Source organism: Furipterus horrens, unplaced genomic scaffold, assembly GCF_987537825.1.
Source record: "Furipterus horrens unplaced genomic scaffold, mFurHor1.1.pri manual_scaffold_8, whole genome shotgun sequence".
Lineage (NCBI taxonomy): Eukaryota > Metazoa > Chordata > Mammalia > Chiroptera > Furipteridae > Furipterus > Furipterus horrens.
The window spans coordinates 54,325,624-54,344,877 of NW_028327178.1; the positions used below are offsets into that span (position 1 = coordinate 54,325,624).

General features: G+C 43.9%; 2 protein-coding genes across 3 annotated transcripts in view; one reads left to right on the forward strand and one right to left on the reverse strand.

Annotated features, from left to right (window-relative positions):
• The first annotated feature begins 2,500 nt into the window (after positions 1–2,500).
• On the forward strand, positions 2,501–15,810 carry TUBB6 (tubulin beta 6 class V). Of its 2 annotated transcripts, XM_090285837.1 has the most exons (4): positions 2,501–2,625; positions 3,049–3,157; positions 5,383–5,493; positions 14,313–15,810. In XM_090285837.1, exons 1-4 carry the CDS (start codon positions 2,569–2,571, stop codon positions 15,374–15,376), a joined length of 1,341 nt encoding a protein of 446 aa, XP_090141963.1. In that variant the 5' UTR covers positions 2,501–2,568; the 3' UTR covers positions 15,377–15,810. The 2 variants fall into 2 exon arrangements, with proteins under 2 accessions (XP_090141963.1, XP_090141964.1); XM_090285838.1 differs by lacking the exon at positions 3,049–3,157 and having other exon boundaries at positions 2,502–2,625.
• AFG3L2 (AFG3 like matrix AAA peptidase subunit 2) overlaps positions 14,313–19,254 on the reverse strand; it is a 50,418-nt gene continuing 45,476 nt past the window's right edge. Inside the window, exon 17 of the mRNA XM_090285836.1 lies at positions 14,313–18,722. Coding sequence (XP_090141962.1) covers positions 18,480–18,722 — 243 coding nt within the window. The 3' untranslated portion in view covers positions 14,313–18,479. The remainder of the gene's footprint in view (positions 18,723–19,254) is intronic.

Below are 19,254 nucleotides of genomic sequence, written 5' to 3' on the forward strand. Positions count from 1 at the left end.
TACATTGATACCTTCGATTCAAATTCCTGCTTAACGATTAACATTGCAAAGGGGGCTATTTCAGCAAACCACAGAGCTGTTAGTGGCTTGATTCCTCAGGGACTGAGAGATCAGAGCTGAGGAAAGACTCTTTGAGAAACCATTCCTCAGGCTCCCTGCACCAGTAGATGGATAAAGGAAGCATGTGCTTGCAGTTAATAATTACATTTTGCTACGACAGTCTAATAAGGGTGCTGAGCACTCAAAGGAGAGCAACTGGGTAATCTCAGGCTCTCAGTCCACCTGGGTAGCATGGGCAAGGCTCTGGCCTCACTTGCTTCTCTGGGAGTGTCCTGGGTATAAAGAGAGATGTGGGGCCCTACAAGAAGGCATAAAAGCAGTATAGAGGAGGAGTGAGAGGGGGGTAAGGGCAGGAATCCAGAGTTTAAAGAAGTAATACCTAAAATTGGAAACATTTGAAAAACTCCAAAAGAAAAATTTTTTAAAAGTTCACCTCTTTCCAACCACACACACGCTCATTAGGATTTCCCCAAAGTTTTTGCATATCTAAAGAGCCTGCTGGTGCAAATTACAGAACCCTTGGCCTGGGGCAGGATGTAGTCCAGGTTTCCAGTCTCTTCACCTGAAGTGTTCACATGGGAAAACACATGCAGAAGTCTTTGGTGGTCACATTCAGACTGAAGGTGCCACAGAATCAAGTCCCTTAGGAAAATCCTTTCATTTTACAGATGAGTAAACTGAAGCCCAGAGAATTTAAGCGACTTAACACAGAGCTAATTGGAAACAGACTGGAATTAAACTCCGTCACCCTGACTCACCATCCAGTGGTCATTCTTTTCTTACCACACAGACCTCCTGGAAGAGGGACTATTGCTCCCTAAAGACCAAATCCATGCCCAGAAATAAACTTCATTTACAGCGAACCAGGCATACATTAAGTATTTGCCTCAGCTGGCAAGTGGATGAGCCTTGCCCACTGGAGCTGCCCATAGGAATGGACTGGAGAGAGTTCCAGGTGTGTGAGTGGTGAGTATGCCTGTGAAGGCCTGACAGCAGCAGGGCCCAGATGTGTGGTGGGGAGAGGTCAACTGAACACGGAGGGTAGGTGGCCCAGAAGCTAGAGGGCCCTAGATGTAAGCCACTAACAAATGAAAAATTTGTTTACTTGCTTGAGTGCCTGCCTACCAAACACTGGGAACTGGAAAGGGTGCAGTTCAAAGAGAGGTCAGGGCTGCATCGTGTTATTTAAAAAATAAATAAATAAAATAAAATATGTGTGTGTGTGTATACACACACACACACACACACACACACACGGAACCATGTTTCGCATAGCAGAATTGTCTCCAAGTTCCCAGGGAGAGCTATGTTCATTCTGCAGGCAATACGCCCACCCCTTTCCGTCACCCCCTGAGGAGAGACAAGACAGACAAGAAGTGTAGGATTAAGCTGTGCTAGTGTCCTCACTCTTTCTCCAGCATTGCACTTAATCAAACAACACCCACGTCTGTACACCTCCTTGAGAACAGCAAAAGGAAGTTTCCACACCTAGGACTAGGGAGGGCGAGGGAATGGCTTGCTAGAGCCCAGACCTCTGATCCTTCCCAGGGCCAAAGCGCTTTCCGTCGCTGACTCCTGATGGGAAGACTTCGAAGACAACAGTGCAGGAAGATGCTCATTTTCAGATCCAGCGACGTATTCACTTTAAACCCCTCCGTAAACGGTTCAGAGTCGTTAGTACGCAAGGGTACCTGTAGTTGCAGATGAAAAGGCTCCAGGAGGGCGGTGAAGTGTGTGTGTTGGGGCCTTGCGGGGGGGGGCGGGTGCCACAGTCAGCGTGAAAAACTGCTTTCGTGTCCCAAAGCCCTTCTACCCACTGGGTTTGAACCTGCGGCGCGTGCGGGAACTGTCTGCACCCTTCCAGGTCCGCGCGGTCCCGGAACCCATCCAGTGTGGCCCAAGGTGGGACCCCACCCGCCCGCGTCGGCTCAGCGGGAACTCTTAGCACCACAGGCTCTAGATTGCCGAGTTCGAGGGGTCTCCAGTTTCCCTTCAGGGCGGGCCAGCAACTGAGGCAGCAAAATGGGGTGGGAGAGGGGCGGGACCCGTTTGTCCTTTCCTTCTGCCTCCCCACTAAATTCCCGCTCTGGTGGGCGCCCGAGGGACTCGCTCACTTGTAGCGGCCTGGCTCCCGGTACAAGGGGTCCTCCAGCTGTCCCCTGTCAGTTCCCCTTTCCGGGACCGCGCAGGGTCGAGGTGGCCCGGGAAGGATGACCCTGGGAAATGCGAGCCGCGGAGGCGGGGCAGGGGTGGCGTTGGCTCTGGCGCCAGGAGGCTTGGGGCCGGGGGTCTCTGAGTCGGGGCGGGAGGAGCCGAGAGAGGCGTCGAATCGCTGGGACCAAGGGGACGCGGCCAGGAGAGGCGAGGCCCGCAGCCATTGGTCCCAGCGGCGGCGAGGGGTGGGGGTGAGGGCGGGAGGAGGGTCGAATCTCGGGAGCGTGCGGCCAGCCCACAGTCGCCCCCGCGGTCCGAAGAGCGAGCTGCGGGAGCACAGAGCCGGTGCCCGCCATGAGGGAGATCGTACACATCCAGGCGGGCCAGTGCGGGAACCAGATAGGCACCAAGGTGGGTCGCGCGAGGGGCGAGCAGGCACTGGGTTTCCCGCGGGCGGGCAGCTTTCAGGCCTGGGGTGCTGGGGCGTCTGGGCTGGACCCTCGGGGCGGGCTGTGCGGCCCGCCCGCTGAGCACCAACTCTGTGCCCCTTGGTCCCTGGAGCCCGGTCCTGCCCCGCGCCGCACCCCGGAAGGGCTGGAGGAACGGCGCTGCAGAGGAGGGCGCGTCACAACCCGGGACTCCCAAGCCCTCTTCCCCACTCTAGCTGGGAGCGGCCGCCGGAGGCTCAGGCGCGTCTGGAATTCGGCCGCCTCGGGCGCGCGCCCCCGCCCCGCCCCGCACCGCCAGCCCTGGGGTTAGCTGCCGGGCGGCCGGGAAGGCGTCCTGGGCTCCGGGTCCTGACCTTGTGTCACCCCTGCCTCGTCCTGCTTAAAGTTTTGGGAAGTGATCAGCGATGAACACGGTATCGACCCCGCGGGAGGCTACGTAGGTGACTCGGCGTTGCAACTGGAGAGAATCAACGTCTACTACAATGAGTCATCGTGTGAGTAGTACTGTGCGGCCGGGTCCCTGTCATCCAATTCTGGGACCCCACCCTTCCCCTCCCGACCCTCCACCATTCCCTTCCGCGACCACGCCCTTCCCCGCTGGAACCGGCGTACCCCTCCCGGATCCGGGCCTTCGCGAAGGCCAACCCAGCTCGGACCCCGGTCACCGCCTTCTTGAAGTGCCGCCATCCTGTCTCTGGGACCACGGCCATCGCTCTCTAAGACCCCGGCTTTCCCCGGTCTTCTCTGCCCTGACCCGCATTGGTGCTCGGGGTTCGCCTTCTCGGAAGGGTAGTTGCTCTAGGAAAAGTTCACCTGGGATATGGGATGCCGAGTTGCTTCCTCGCTCCCGCTAGGGCGGACATGCGCTGTGTTTATTTCAAACAGCCAGATTCCGTGGGGGTCTGAGCTTTTGAACCAGACTACCAGTGTTGTGAAATCAACTTAGTGGATAATATCCGGCTTTTTTATTTCTTTCCAGTTTAAGATCTTGACTAAAAATTTGAAAAGCACTCCCTTACATGATTTTTTTCTGGCCCTTTGCAGACTAGACAATTCTGGGTCATCACCGTACCTTTCGCACTATAAGACACACCAGACCATAAGACGCACCTAGGTTTAGAGGAGGAAAACAAGAAAAAAAATATTCTGAACCAAATGGTATACTAAAATATTTAATAAGATATAACAGAATAATATTTCAACCATGTAAAGTGAACAGCAGTCAATAGCAGTATTAAGAACCATCATCACTGTCATTAACAAATGAGGAGATACTTTAAGTTTCAAGTACTCTTCTAGTTTTCTGGGAACCCCAAGAACTCATCATCACTAGTATCAGAATTTATGAAGCTCAGTTGCTCACAATCAGTGATGTCGCTTTCTTCACTATCTTCATACTGACCGGACGCCCTGAGATTCAGCAGTAAAGTGGGACATTTAAGCATCCCCAGGGGTTTCGCGTGGGCCCACTGCTTCCTCTTCTAACAGCTGTTCCCATGGCCGACAGGTCAGGTAACGCACATCACAGTCTGTGATGCAAAATTCGCTCCATAAGACGCACATTATCCCTCCACTTTTGGGGGAAAAAGTGCATCTTATGGAACGAAAAATACAGTAATTGTCTGGTGGACTTTAGTAAAAATCCAGGCTTCAGTTTATCTCAGTTTGGGAATAACATCAACCCCCCTTCCTGGATATCTTCATATGTATTGTAGCTATATGTATACATTATTTCTGTAACAATTTTTTATTATAGAAGTGGTGCATGCCCTTCAAAACATCAAGAAGCTAAGACACTGAAAGAATGCCCAGGAAATGATAGATGCTACTCTTCTACACAGGACATATATTCCGAGAGTTAATCACTTTATCACTTTCAGTTTTTTGGAATTACATTCTGCTTGTCCACATAAGAGCTGAGAAGAGCAGGATACATAAATCACTGGGTTTTATACATTAAGCAGCCTATGACAAAGGTCTGGAACAGTAGGGCCTACAAGATGAAATTTCTAGATAGCACTAAGGAAAATTCCAGTATACATTGTACTTCCTGTTAATCCTTATGTCCAGCTTAGTTACATCCTTTCTTCAATTGGGTGTGTGTATAGCAGAACAGGACTTGAAGAGCAGTTCCTGTGTGCAATCCTATTAACCCCATCCTCACTGGGAATAATTTTTTGCCCAGCTGTCACAAAAGTGTACTTACAATGAAAATGCTACACAGCAGCACTCATTCACAAATGAAAGTGTTTCTTGGAAAATGGCCCATGGAATGCTACCTGTAATGAGGTGTTCAGACTGTAGCTTGGGTTTGTGTATGTGTGTGCTTGAGGGAGGTGCCAAAAAGAAAGACCATCAAGGCAGGATGGTATTTTGCCCCAACAAATATGGTTTATTTCCATGAAGCTAAAAAAGCAAAACTGAGCAACAGGAAAGAGGTGAAATGGAAAATAAAGGAAGCTGGAAGTCAGAAGACCTGATTTCTCACCATCTTATTTATTCCTGGAACTCCCTCTGCCCATTCATGCCTGGGCTGGTTTCTTCATCTCAACAATTCAAGGGTGGAATTGTATTCTCCCAGTGCTAAGATTCTGTGATTCTAAGTGAAACCATGTTTATACATTCTAGGCACCTAAGCTGGTGGGACTTGCTCTGGGGAACTCCATTACTTTAGAAACCAAAAACTGACCTTTTGTGGGTGGGCTTCGTTCTCTTCTAGCTCAGAAGTACGTGCCCAGGGCAGCCCTGGTAGACTTGGAACCCGGCACCATGGACAGTGTGCGGTCTGGGCCTTTTGGGCAGCTCTTCCGGCCTGACAACTTCATCTTTGGTAGGTTCTATCTTTCCTGCTTTTTTCCTTCTTTTTTTAAACATGAATATTAATTTATGTGTAAGATTAAAAACATCACACAGCATAGAAAAGTTTAGAATGGAAATCAACAGTTTCCAGCCTTATCACAGGCACCTCTTCTTGTTTTCTTTTTAGGAAAGTAACCTCTGTCTCTAAATAAAATGCTTATACTGATAGTTCTTTATTTAAAAAAAAATTTTTTTAGACATTAACCTTTTTCCCCTTCATAAATTATTAGTATATTATAATAAGATTGCTCATCTTTTAAACTTCAGTATGTTTTGCATTTTTTCTCAAGTGTTACCATATGAGTTTTGTTTTATCACAATTGGGCAAATCCTTCCCTCCCTTCTACATTAAAAATTAAGACGCGATAATAGTACCTGCCCCTCTGTAAACTCCTAGAGAAAATTATATAAAATTAAATAAAGTGGCACTGTTATTGTTACCAGCCTCCATTACTCTGTAGCCATGGTTTTTAGAGTCAAGGTTACTTCAAAGTATACAAGAAGATATGGAATCTTGAAAGATTTTATTGATATGAGTTGCTAGAGACCATAATTGCCCCAAGCACCTATAAACAGGACTCACACATAAAGAAATTTGAAGACAATATTTAAAATGCAACTCGGTGAACCCTCTTCCCATGGAGGTTGGTTAGCCAAAACACATTCATACACACACACACACAGACACACCCCCAATTGCTTTTGGAGAGAAAATAGAAAAAATAATCTGTTCTACTGTACATTGTTTAAATTTAAGATGATTTAAATTATATATGTTATATTGGACTTCATATAACATTGGTATGTTTTATTTCTTAAAATGGGTAGTAGATAATAAGTAGATAATTCATTACATTACTCTTCATATACTTTTACATGCCTTAAGTCTGTCATAAAAAGTGTCATGATGAGGCTATAGCACCTGTTTATGCACTTTCTGGAGAAGGTCTCTAGCAGGACACCAGAGCCATCCATGCTCCTTCTCTACTTTCTCTCTCTCCCAGTCCAGATGTCTGCTCAGGAGTCAGGCTGCCTCACCCTTGGCCATCCCTCCTGCACAGCCAAGACCTTTTGAGGTTTTAAAAAGAATCAAAACCATAAACTGAATTTTACATAATTGAATTATTACAAACTACTTAAGTCATGATTAGCTAGTTTCTCAGCAGCAGCTTCAGCAATTGTGGAAGTTTTCTTTGGTTTTACTTATTTGAACTGAATATTGGGAGTGTAAGAAAGGTTTGGGATCATCTTCCCACATGTCAATAAATGGGAGCCAGAAAGTTTAAGAACAAATTAAGACAAACCTATAAGGAACCATTTAATGATCTAATTTATTGCCCTTGCAAACCTTAAAATATGTTAGAAATGACATTTGATGTTTAAACTGTCTCCAGGATTATTTCTTGCATCCTTGTTTCTTGCCAGAACATGTATACCTATTTTTGTTTCAGAATATTTAAAGTTTTTAACACATTGTACTGCTGTGAAAAGGCTTTATTCAATAGTAATTTTTTAAAAAATTGATGCTCTTTTTATTAAGAATTATAAATTGCTTAAACGAATATGCTTATTTTGTTAAAATAGCACATTTGTTTTGTGGAATGGAGGGGTATCCAAAATGTATGAACTTACTATATTATTTGGCTACAGTTGTTTTTATGGCATTTCCCAGTTAATCAATGAGCAGAAGTCTATAAATGGGAAAGTCTGGCTTTCTAGCTCATTGTTTCAGAGTTGGTAAATTAAAAATAAACCAGTGTTAGTCCATTTTCAGATATAGTTTGAAATTGTTTTTTTAAAAACAGACTTGAAGTATGCCTAATTCTAAAAGTGAAAACTACCTGCATTTGAGTTTTGAATATGGATATACTAAAAAAAAAAAAAAAAAAAAAAAAAGTAACAAATTGCTAGCTGCATAGCAGTCATGCCTATTAGATAAGTAGGAGTCTTGTGGGAAAAAATGAAATACTAGAGTGATAAACTTTCTTTAAGCCTCTTTCTGCACTTGTACATTTTTCTTCAAAATTTAGGTCAGAGCACATACACATATACAGTCTTCAGACTTATTAATCCATCCCTTAGGGTGAGCTGGGTGTAAACGGGAGGGTGGACTCTGAGAAAACCCTGAGGATCTGTTGCAGCCTGACTGCCAAAGCTTAGAGATTGCAGGCTTGAGTTCTACGATCTCCAGCCGCTGATTAATGTCACAACATTGCATTACAGAAGGTATTCAACTCATGACCCCCAAATATTTAACTGGGAACATCTGTTGCTATGAGACAGTGGCAAAGTATTTTCAGAAATCACCAGCTTCCTCCTTTTGTCAAGAGCAGAGGAAAGTTCAAGGCTAATCATGCAATAAATATTGAGGTAGCCAAGTGAATGCTGTGAACTGAGGGAAGAGAAAGGGTCAAGTACAAAATCTCTGTATACTGACTAAAGTGAGCTTGATTTACTGTGGTGTAGGTCTGCCTAAAACCACCCTTTTTCAGTTATTAGTTTCTACTCTAGTTTAATGAAATAATTCCTAGTCTTTTTGTGACGACTACACTCAGTCTTTGCTTTGTAGAGGTGTGAGGGTTCTGCGTTGAGCCCCAGGTACAGGGCTAGCCATGAGTATAAGGCTAGCGCCAAGTTTATTTTTCCAGTGTCTCTGCTGTGGTCTGGCCATGCTGTTGTCTGCTGGATTGGGTGGGGAGGGGATGGGCAGGAGTTAGTGGGAACATAGGAAGGACAGTGATCATTTTCAAGCCTGGTAAGAGTCAGCCAGGTTTCGCGGTGTCACCCAGCTGGATGGGAAGAAAAAATAAGAGAACAAGAGTTACCTTCTAGTCAAGGAACTGGCCACCTGAGGGGAATGAAGTGGCGAGTACCCGCAGTCTGAAGCAGGCACAGAGGGGCTGTTTTTATAGTTTAATATTAAATAGATATATTATTTCTGCATCATTTACTTTGAGCCACAGGTCCCATCACGCCATTTGCCTTGGTGCCTTTGACCAGCCAAATGGGGCAAAGACCACAGGAGTGAGGCTGGGCTCATTTTTGAGGTGGGACTAAGACAGATAAGCACAGGGACTATCCGAGGACATTTTTTTATTGCTTTTAGAGAGAGAGGAAGGGAGAGAGAGAAACATTGATGCTAGAGAAAAGCATCAATTGGTTGCCTCCCATGGACACCCTGACCAGGGATTAAACCCCCAACCTAGGTATGTGCCCTGAATGGGTGTCAAGCCTGCAGCCCTTTGTTATGGGACAACGCTCAAACCGAGTCACACTGGTCAGAGCAATATTCAATACATGTTAAAATTACTGAAGAATTGAAGACTTTGGGTCAAGATGGCAGCATAGGCAGACATGGCTCGCCTCTTTGCACAACCACCCAAAATTACAACTAAAATATAGAAAAACCATCAGCAGAACCGGCAGAAAATGAGTTGAATGGAAGTCTGACAACTACGGAATTAAAGAAACCACATCTGTCCAGACTGGTAGGAGGGGTGCAGACATGACATGGGCTGGTCCCTCACCCACATGTGGTAGATAAAAATTCGGGAGGGATATCTCAGGAGCGAGGAGTCCTAGCCCCACAACAGGCCTCCCAGCCCAGGGTTCCAGTGCCAGGAAGATAAGTCCCCACAACTTATGGCTGCAAAAACCAGCAGGGATTGAGTTGGTGGAAGAAACTGCAGGAGCCCCGAGCAGTTCCTCTTAACCCAAACAGACTCACCAACTCAGACTTATTCCCTCTGAGCTCCAGCTTCGGTGTAGCAGATTAAAAGCCATTGTGAGTGGTATACAAGGAGAAAATGAAGTGTCTGATATCAAGATGAGCACAGGCCTTTGTCCCTTTTCTAAACCCCTCCCGACAGAGTTGGCAAGCTAGTGCCATACCTCAGACTCCATCAACCTGGCTAACACTCTTTGACCCACCTTGGAGATCCCCAGAGACTTGTCTGACCCAACTTATGGGCCCACCCAAGCTGCTTTTCCATATTAAATGAGCTGATCTTGGCTCACGCTTCACAACTTCCTAAATCCTACCAAACAAGCAATAGCTGGCCTCAGTGAGCTCCAGGCCCAGCACTAGCAGCCAGCTTAGATTCACAGCTTGGCTTTGGCTAGGAATCTCCAAGCCAAGCACAAGTAGCAGCCATCTCAGATTGCTTTATAGCTCAGGCATGGTGACCCAGGCAAAACACAGGTGGGGGCTGACCTTGGCCTGTACCATCTGGGAAACCCCAGGGCCAGCGCACCCAGTGGGCCGCTACAGACCACGTCAGAGCACCACCACACTGCTCTTGCACAGCTGATCCTCCACAGAGGGTGGAGATTTGTGATCAGTCACAGCCAGTCCTTGCAGCTGACTAGCCAAGATAAATCTCTCCCATCCATTGATCTGCCAACAGCAACCAAGGTTGAACTATGAAAGAAGGGTATACTCAGCCCACACTAAGGGTACACCTTGAGTATCCAGTTTGGGTGATAGGAGAGGCTGTGCCACTGGACGCTACAGGATACCTACTTCATTAAGCCATACTACCAAGACAGAGTCAAAGCAGCTCTACCTAATAGAAACAAGCACAGGAAGGCTGCCAAAACGAGGAGACTAAAAACATGGCCGAAATGAGAAAACAGATCAACACTCCAGAGAAAGAGCTAAACAAAATGAAGATAAGCAATCTATCAGATGCAGAATTCAAAACACTGGTTATAAAGGTGTTCAAGGAACTTAGTGAGGACCTCAACAGCATCAGAAAGACCAGTGAGAAATGAGGGTACATTAATTGAAATAAAAAACAATTTACAGGGAAACAACAGAGTGGATGAAGCCAAGTATCAAATCAGTGACTCGGAACATAAGGAAGCAAAAAACAACCAATCCAAACAAGAAAAAAGAATTTAAAAAATGAGGATAGTATAAGCGGCCTCTGGGACAGCTTCGAGATGTGCCAGAAGGAGAAGAGAAAGAGCAAGAAATCAGAACTCTAGTTGAAAAAATAATGAAAGAAAGCTTCTGTAAGTTGGTGAAGGAAATAGACATTGAAGTCCAGGAAGCACAGAGAATCCCAAACAAGGTGGATGCAAAGAAGCCCACTCCAAGACACATCATAATTAAAATGCCAAAGGTTAAAGATAAAAGAGAGAATCTTAAAAGCAGCAAAAGAAGTTAGATACATACAGGGAATTCCCATAAGATTGTCAACTGATATGTCAAAAGAAACTTCGCAGGCTAGAAGGGATTGGCAAGAAATATTCAAAGTCACGAAAAGCAGGGACCTACAGCCAATATTACTCTACCCAGCAAAGATATTATTTAGAATTGAAGGGCAGGTAAAGAGCTTCCCAGATAAGAAAAACCTAAAGGAGTTCATCATCACCAAATCATTATTATATGAAATGTTAAAGGGACTTATTTAAGAAAAACAAGATCAAAACTATGAACAGTAAAATGGAAAAAACACAAATCTGTCAACAATTGAATCTAAAAAAACAAAGTAAACAGACAAGAACTGAGACATAATCATGGATACAGAGAGCATTTTGATGGTTGCCAGATCGAAGGAGAGTGTGGGGAATAAGTGAAGAAGTGAGGGGATTAAGAAGTACAAATAGGTAGTTATACAACAGCCATGGGGATGTACAGTACAGTATAGGAAATGGAGTAGCCAAAGAACGTATAGGCATGACCCATGGACATAAACAATGGTGTGTGAATTGCCTGAGGGAGTGGGGGCTGCTCAGTGGGAGAGGGGCAAAGGGGCAAAAATCAGGACAACTGGAATAGCATAATCAATAAAATATAATTTAAAAAATTACTGAAGAATCACAGATTAGGCTTGTTTGTCTTCTTTTAGACTTCCATTAACACCACAATGCTTAGTACTGACAAATGCTATGGAAGATATAAAGAAATTTAAGGTGACGCATTTGCCCAAGATTAAAACCTTGAGTACAATGCAGAGTCCATCCAGTGGTGCTCATCAGCAAACCTCAGTACGAGGGGCCCCCTACCCCTGGAAGTGCTCAAGAGCCTTCCATCTACTTAGCTGATGTAGCATAAGTCTGGTCTCAAGAAAGAGCCTTGGTGGGATCACTACTGCCTCCCTCAGTTTCCCCTTCCGGTGTGCAGCATCAGGTATGGACCTGCTCACACTTAGAGCAGAGAAGCTGGTCTTCAGGCGGTAGTTGTGAATTCTTGCGACCAGCTAGGTACCAGCTAGGTGTAGGCAAAGTGAAGTTAACATCTGAAGAGCTGTCATCCTGGCCCAGCGCAGAAGGACAAACAGGCCTTGGCATCTCTATCTCCTTTCGCTTCTGTTCACTTGAGGCTATCAAATCAGCTGCTCACTCCTGCCTTCTGCAGTGTATCCCAGTCTCTTTCACTCAATAGGGAGGTAAAATCTGAACAAGAGTGCTAATAGAAAGATTTTTTTATACATAGTTCTTCCTTTCAAAACCAGAGTTTGGTATGCCCATTTACTAAAGAAATACAGTGCTTTTTAATAATCTTCCTTGCTTCCTAAATAAACTAGCTATATATTACATTTCCTTATTACCAGTTTAAGTAATGAGAAACAGCAATACCTTGTTTTCATAGTTTATTATTAAATATTCAATAGATATATCATCTCTGTATTGTTTACTTTGATTTTACTGCTTTTCATAATTTCCCTTATAGTATACTCTAGAATTTAGTTGAGTGGTTTTCCTAATATTCCTTGAAATGCATATTAACGTATTTGAAGTTAAAAAGAAAGCCATGTTTTTCTGACAGAAAGCATGTCTAATTTGGAGGATGATTCTAATAATGAGGACTGCCTTTGCCAATTATATGAGTAGTAGTTTTTATATTTGGATAAGCTAAAACTGCAACCTAAACATTAAAAAATATTTTTAAACATTTCATTAAAAAATAACATTGGCAAAGTTGTATTGGTATTAATATTTCCATTTCGCCAACTCTTTAAGTGTATTGGATTAAACAAAATGCCTTTCAGTGAAAAAGTTAGCATTTGATAAGTCTTGGTAAATAAAGCCTTTTGATATCTTCCAGAAACAGAAGAAAAGAATGACTGATGTAAGTTAGGGTGTTCCCAATTCTGTTTTCAACAAAATTGAGTTTTTGGCTGCAAATAAGATTTAAAAAAATTTTTTTAAAGAATAGGAATGGTCATAGCAGCTTTATTTTCTTCATTTTTATTTTTGACACCACTGCAGATGTCTCCATTTTCTCCCCATTTGCCCTCCTCCTCCCAGCTCCTGCTCCCCCTTCCCTCAGGCCATTGCCACACTGTTTGTGACCATGGGTTACACATATATGTTCTTTGACTAATCCCTTCACCTTCTTGCATCAAGTCCCCCTTCCCCATCCCCTCTAATAGCTGTCAATTTGTTCCATGTATCCATGTCTCTGTGATTATAGATCAACTATTTAATTTTTGGCATATAACTCTGAAGGTCAAATAATTGAATGACTTTGTTAGAACACAGTTCATTCACATTTACATACTTATGCAAACATTTTTCAACATATATATGTAAATCCAAAAAATGAAGTGATGCCAAACCTTGTCTCATGGTAATATTTAATATTCATCTTTAGATAAATGAATTAATTAAAGAAGTTATAATGATGTATTTTTAACATTTGTGGTCATAGGAATTTAACAACAATCAGTTTCAACTTACGATTTATTTCTGATTTTTATGTAAACTATTGGATACATGTAACAAAATGGTGTAACAGTTGTTTTTAAAAGAGTAATTAACTGCACCCTAGAAATGAAAGTTGTGTCATTTACAACTATTTGAATTTATGAAGACAAATTAGACATCAATTTAAAAATGTTTGGGGGGGGAAATTTGTGTTATAGTATTTTCAATGCTACAGAGCTGTTTGAAGAGCACTGCATTATAGGAGAGCAAAAACTAAGTAAGTCCCTGCCAGTCCTCTTTTATCCCTTCTTTTTAAGTGCACCTTTTCATACGCATACAGGCCTGTGTTATTTATACAGCTTGGAAAAGATGCCTTCATAATGAAACGAGCTGAAAGGGAGGATTTTAAATTTAAGAGTGAACCTTTCGGATGCAAAATTTCTTCCATAAAGAAAGATATAAATAAGCAGGTGGGGAAAATGCACCATTGTGCAGAAAACACACTAACTAGAAGGTTTCTTTCTAGTTACTTGAACTATTTGGATAAAAATACAAAAATCATCCAGGTATGTTCACTTTCTTACCACCACTGGGCCAGAAGCAGTTTGAGGGCAGGAATCACTTCCTGTGCTGGGTATTGAGTTATAGGTGCAAAGTAAATAGTTGGTGCTCAGAAAATTTCGCAACAGTAATTGTGGATGATAAATGAGGGGGCTCCATTAACATGAAAAATATTACTGTTTTTAAAAAAATATTTGTACATAATACAAAATTCAGAAAACTCAGAGGGAAGAGATTAACGTATACATTTTGTTCCCTTTGAATTTTACCATGTGTGAGAATTACCTATTTAAAAGTAAGAACCGAATTACCTGGTCAAAACATATGTCCATCTTTAAAATTGGTAGGTATTTTACTTGTCTAAAGAGATACTAATTCATGTGCTCCCTAGCAGGATTGATGGGTGCCTATTTCACCCTGCCCACTGACTTTAGCCAACACCATATTATCTAATTGTGTCATTAACACATTTTTTTCCAACACCATCTAAAAAGGATTAATACCAATGAGCAGTTCCATTTTGTCTTGTCCTATTTAAATTGCATGCTACCTACCCTCTTTTGGTTATTACAGGACAAACCGGTGCAGGGAACAACTGGGCAAAAGGGCATTACACAGAAGGAGCAGAGCTGGTGGACTCGGTGCTCGACGTGGTGAGGAAAGAGTGTGAGCACTGTGACTGCCTGCAGGGCTTCCAGCTGACCCACTCGCTGGGCGGAGGGACAGGCTCGGGCATGGGCACGCTGCTCATCAGCAAGATCAGGGAGGAGTACCCCGACAGGATCATGAACACCTTCAGCGTCATGCCCTCCCCCAAGGTCTCGGACACTGTGGTGGAGCCCTACAATGCCACCTTGTCAGTCCACCAGCTGGTGGAGAACACGGATGAGACCTACTGCATTGACAACGAGGCCCTGTACGACATCTGCTTCCGCACCCTGAAGCTGACCACTCCAACTTATGGGGACCTCAACCACCTCGTGTCAGCCACCATGAGTGGGGTCACCACCTCGCTACGCTTCCCAGGCCAGCTCAATGCTGACCTCCGAAAGCTTGCAGTGAACATGGTCCCTTTCCCCCGTCTCCACTTCTTCATGCCCGGCTTTGCCCCTCTGACGGCCAGAGGCAGTCAGCAGTACCGAGCCCTGACGGTGCCTGAACTGACTCAGCAAATGTTCGATGCCAAGAATATGATGGCGGCCTGTGATCCAAGACATGGGCGCTACCTCACCGTGGCCACTGTCTTCCGGGGCCCCATGTCCATGAAGGAGGTAGACGAGCAGATGCTGGCCATCCAGAACAAGAATAGCAGCTACTTCGTGGAGTGGATCCCTAACAACGTCAAGGTGGCCGTGTGTGACATCCCTCCTCGTGGCCTCAAGATGGCCTCCACCTTCATTGGCAACAGCACAGCTATCCAGGAGCTGTTCAAGCGCATCTCGGAGCAGTTTTCTGCCATGTTCCGCCGGAAGGCCTTCCTGCATTGGTTTACGGGAGAGGGCATGGATGAGATGGAGTTCACAGAAGCGGAGAGCAACATGAATGACCTGGTGTCTGAGTACCAGCAATATCAAGAAGCTACGGCCAATGATGGTGAAGAAGCTTTTGAAGACGATGAAGAGGAGATCAATGAATAGAGGAGTGTTCCTGTTTCAAATATGATAATGCAGGTTTTCTTTAACTCTGATGTGTCTTAATTCTAATGGCCATCAAATGATGCACTGGTCTAAACATATAGGTGCAGGCCCCTCCCAAATGCAATAAAATTGTACTCAGTCATCTAGAATAAAGAAAAGCACATTCAAATAGCAGAGAATTGGCAGTCCAACCCTTTTGATTCAGACTAGGGATATTTTCTAATGGAGGATTTAAAAGAAATAATGGGCCATCAATAAAGGGCTAAACAAATAAACCTCACCTTCTCTTAAGAGTTCAACCATGTCTGAGAATTAACAGGGAAGTCAGAAACTTTCCATCCTTTGTGAAATGAAGCTGTGCAGTGTTGCCTTATATGGAATATGCAATATTGACCTTTGAAACAATTTATTCATAATAAAACACTAAAACTGTTCCTTTGTCTCTTCCAGTTTCTGCTTATATAAAGATTTGTTACTTTGCATGTTACAACAGTTGCTCAGATCTCTAGTCCCTTTCTGAGTGAACTGCCCCTGCAGCTCACTAAAAGAACAGAGGAAAGAGGCTTTTCTTGAATTGCAGGCTTTGTGGGGGAGAGCCAGAATTCTGAGCCTAAAGGTAGTGCATGGATAAAGAAAAGCCCTTCGGTCCTATTTGCAACCAGCGTTTAGACCTCCCACAGAAGCTTTCATCTCCCCACGTTACACCCTGGGCTAGTGCGCCCCAGCCTTCCCTAACAACTTGGCTGAGATTTGCCAGAGGAACCACAGAAAATCACTTTCATGCTTCCAGTAAGCTCTTGGTGGGTGGAGGGGACGCAGGTAGGGTAGGTTCCAAGAGATGCTGAGCTTCCTTCCATGAACTCTCAGACCAGGAACCGAGGCCAGCAACCTGGCCCAGCAGTGAGGGTGAAGGCATTTTTCTGTGTAACAAAACATCATTTCCATGGTTTCTGTAAACTAGCCACAACTTCTGTAAGAGGTCCTGCAAAGTGAAATTCCATAGAACAGGACCATGCTATTGTAATTGGCAGACATTGCCAAAGTTAGCTGTGAACCTGTGACTGCGTTAGCCAAAATAATGGGAGTGGCATGTTACTTCTAGGCAGAAGCAAATATTAGTGCTTGACCCTCTGCTCTGCCTCCTAAGTGGGGACCCTAATTCCTTCTGTCAAGATGACCCAGCATCTCCATTGGTATCTGCTGAGCAAAGCCCCCTGACCTTTGTTGGACAAGGAGAAAGGAGCCTTAGCCATTTGCAGCCACTGAAAGCGAGGGCCACCTCACAGCATGACCTAGCCCTGCCTAACCCCAACAAAGGTAATGCTCACCACAGTGCTAGAGTGCAGGTGTGACCATTCCTGTACAGACAAGACAGCCTGCTGGGGGCCACAGCTGTGCGTTACCATCTGACTCAGTCTCACGCACAGCTTTGTCAGTTTTCTTACTGAATCAACATGACTCACGTTTGGCACAACTCACTTCCGCCCAGGTGGCCAGCCAGCACAGTGCACACTGGCACCTCTGCAGTAGGATGGGGAAGGAGTACAGAGCACCTCATCTACTGCTTATGTGGAGAACAGCACACTAGACATCCTGATAGCATCCTTAAAACAATTCTTCACTCAACTACTTCCCACAAACATCCTCTGAGGAACAGAGGTAGTCAATGTGTGACTTCTGCAGGTCACTGGTAGACCAGCTGAGAGAGACTCAAGTGTCTCCTATGATGCTGAGTTAGTGGAGTCAGAACGGCTGCTCCTGTGGCAGAGTTAGAGTTTGGTATCTCTGGACTGACTGCAAGAGTGGTCACAGGTTAGAGCAGCTTGCCTTAGTCCCCCCTCATCCCATCAGCCCAGTGCAGCAGAGATGCCACAGATTTGTGTCTTAAAGCTGAGGAGTCACTATTCCCACAATATACTTAACTACATCAAGAACATGCAAGGCGAGCTGGGATAACACTAAAGGAGGCTACTGAAAAAATATATTAATAAATGGAAAAATGTACAGTACCTCCAAATCCAAATAGTGGCATCTGAAGACTTAGTACACCTTCTTCATGCCATTTTTTGGTAAATATTCTGATCTAACTTAGTTTTGTAACATTGGAGACCTCCACTTTTCTGGAACCACACACACCCTTCTAATAGTAGTGGTAACACTTATAATTCAGACCTGGGAAGTTATGGAAGATTCAGGGTACAGGGGCCTTCCTAGCTTATTGTCACTGCCCTTCTCTGAAATCCAGATGATGGTTTGGGACAGCCTGCCACACCTGCTATTACACACTGACTTCCAGACTCAAGACAGTATGACCAACATGTGGTCATGACTAGTCTAGTAAGAATGTAAACTGATGCCATTTTCATAGATTTTCGCACTGTCTGAGTTGGCATCAACATACTTAATATCCAGAGTTCATCATTCCAGGACACACAAACCTAGAAGTTATTTGTCCTCTTGTAGAGAGCTGATGAGAACGCAGAAAGACTGACATTTTGTTTTCTAAAACAAGGCATTCCAAGAATAAACAGTGGCCCTCTGTGCGGTCAGAAGAAAAGAAGTACAATGTTTACACTTTATTTTTGATGTAAAGAAGCCATATTTACATAATACATTCATATTTTAAATATGTTACAGCTCTCTGTAGAAAACCATTCCATTAAAACAGCAACATGTGATTTGGATTCAATCTTTAAAGTATCAGTCAAATTAAAATATTCTTACCAAGACTCAAATTTAATTTCACAGCCTTCAAAGGAAAATGGGAATGAAGAGATGGGTGATGCAAAGTGAAACAGACCTCTTCCATAATGGCAAGCTTTCAGATTCCCTCTCCCTGACATGTTCAGCTGGCTTCACTGATGGTGGAGAGGGGAGAGTGCTGGGCTCCAATCTCCACTCTTCTAGCTGCTGTCCAAGAGCCCAGGGCCTTGGGAAAAATCACCCTGCCACCCATACTGGGATTTCTGAGGCTGAGGATTAAGTACTCCTCTTCTTACCACTTCAACTGGTCAGCAGCTGGTTAAGATCAACTTAGCAGTGTTCTCATTCTTCTGAGAAAGCCAGAGCTGAAATAACATGCTAACTGAAACCACAATACAAGCTAAAACGGCTTCCCTCCTCGGATCTGACTGGCGATTTTCTCATCTGGGGGCTCCTCTTTCTCCTTTTCCCGTTCTTTGTTCCAGTCCTTCAGGCCTTCTGGTAGAGAAGTGTCCTCATCCAAGCTGCCAGTGCCTTCCACAAATTCTTCATAGGTAGATTTTTCCGCAAATGGTCTGGGGCCCAAAAGTTCAATCATATCATTCTTATCTAATACTTCTTTTTCTAATAATAGAAGAGCAACCTGAAAAATGAACAGTTCCTATTAGTTACTTGGCAAAGTCTATTAAAAGTTAATGTATTTATTTATAGTCGACCTCACCCCCAAAAGAGTTTGAGACCACTGAAAAAGGTATACATAAGGTCACATAATTTTGGAGTAAGATGTGCAAAATACTGGAAAAACAAATGTCCATCAGTAAGGGAATGACTAAATACATTTGGTACATCCATACAATGAACAATTATACACCTATTCAATGAGAAAAGTGAGATGTATAATGTCTACAATATACTGTAATTTGCTTTTTAAAATAGGGAAATATATATTTTAGTGATAAATCACCTTTTATCTGTGCTGCCATCTTATTTCACATGCTTTTCCTTACTGCTACCTTGTGGAACACATTTTTTGCATTCAACTGAAGATTGCTTACATCGTTTTCATAAGCATGTTTGCATCCATTTAGGTTTATATAAGATGACATTATAATTTACATAGTATCCTGCACTATTTTTTTTTTAAATTGTATTTTCCTATTCTTTTGCATGTTTTC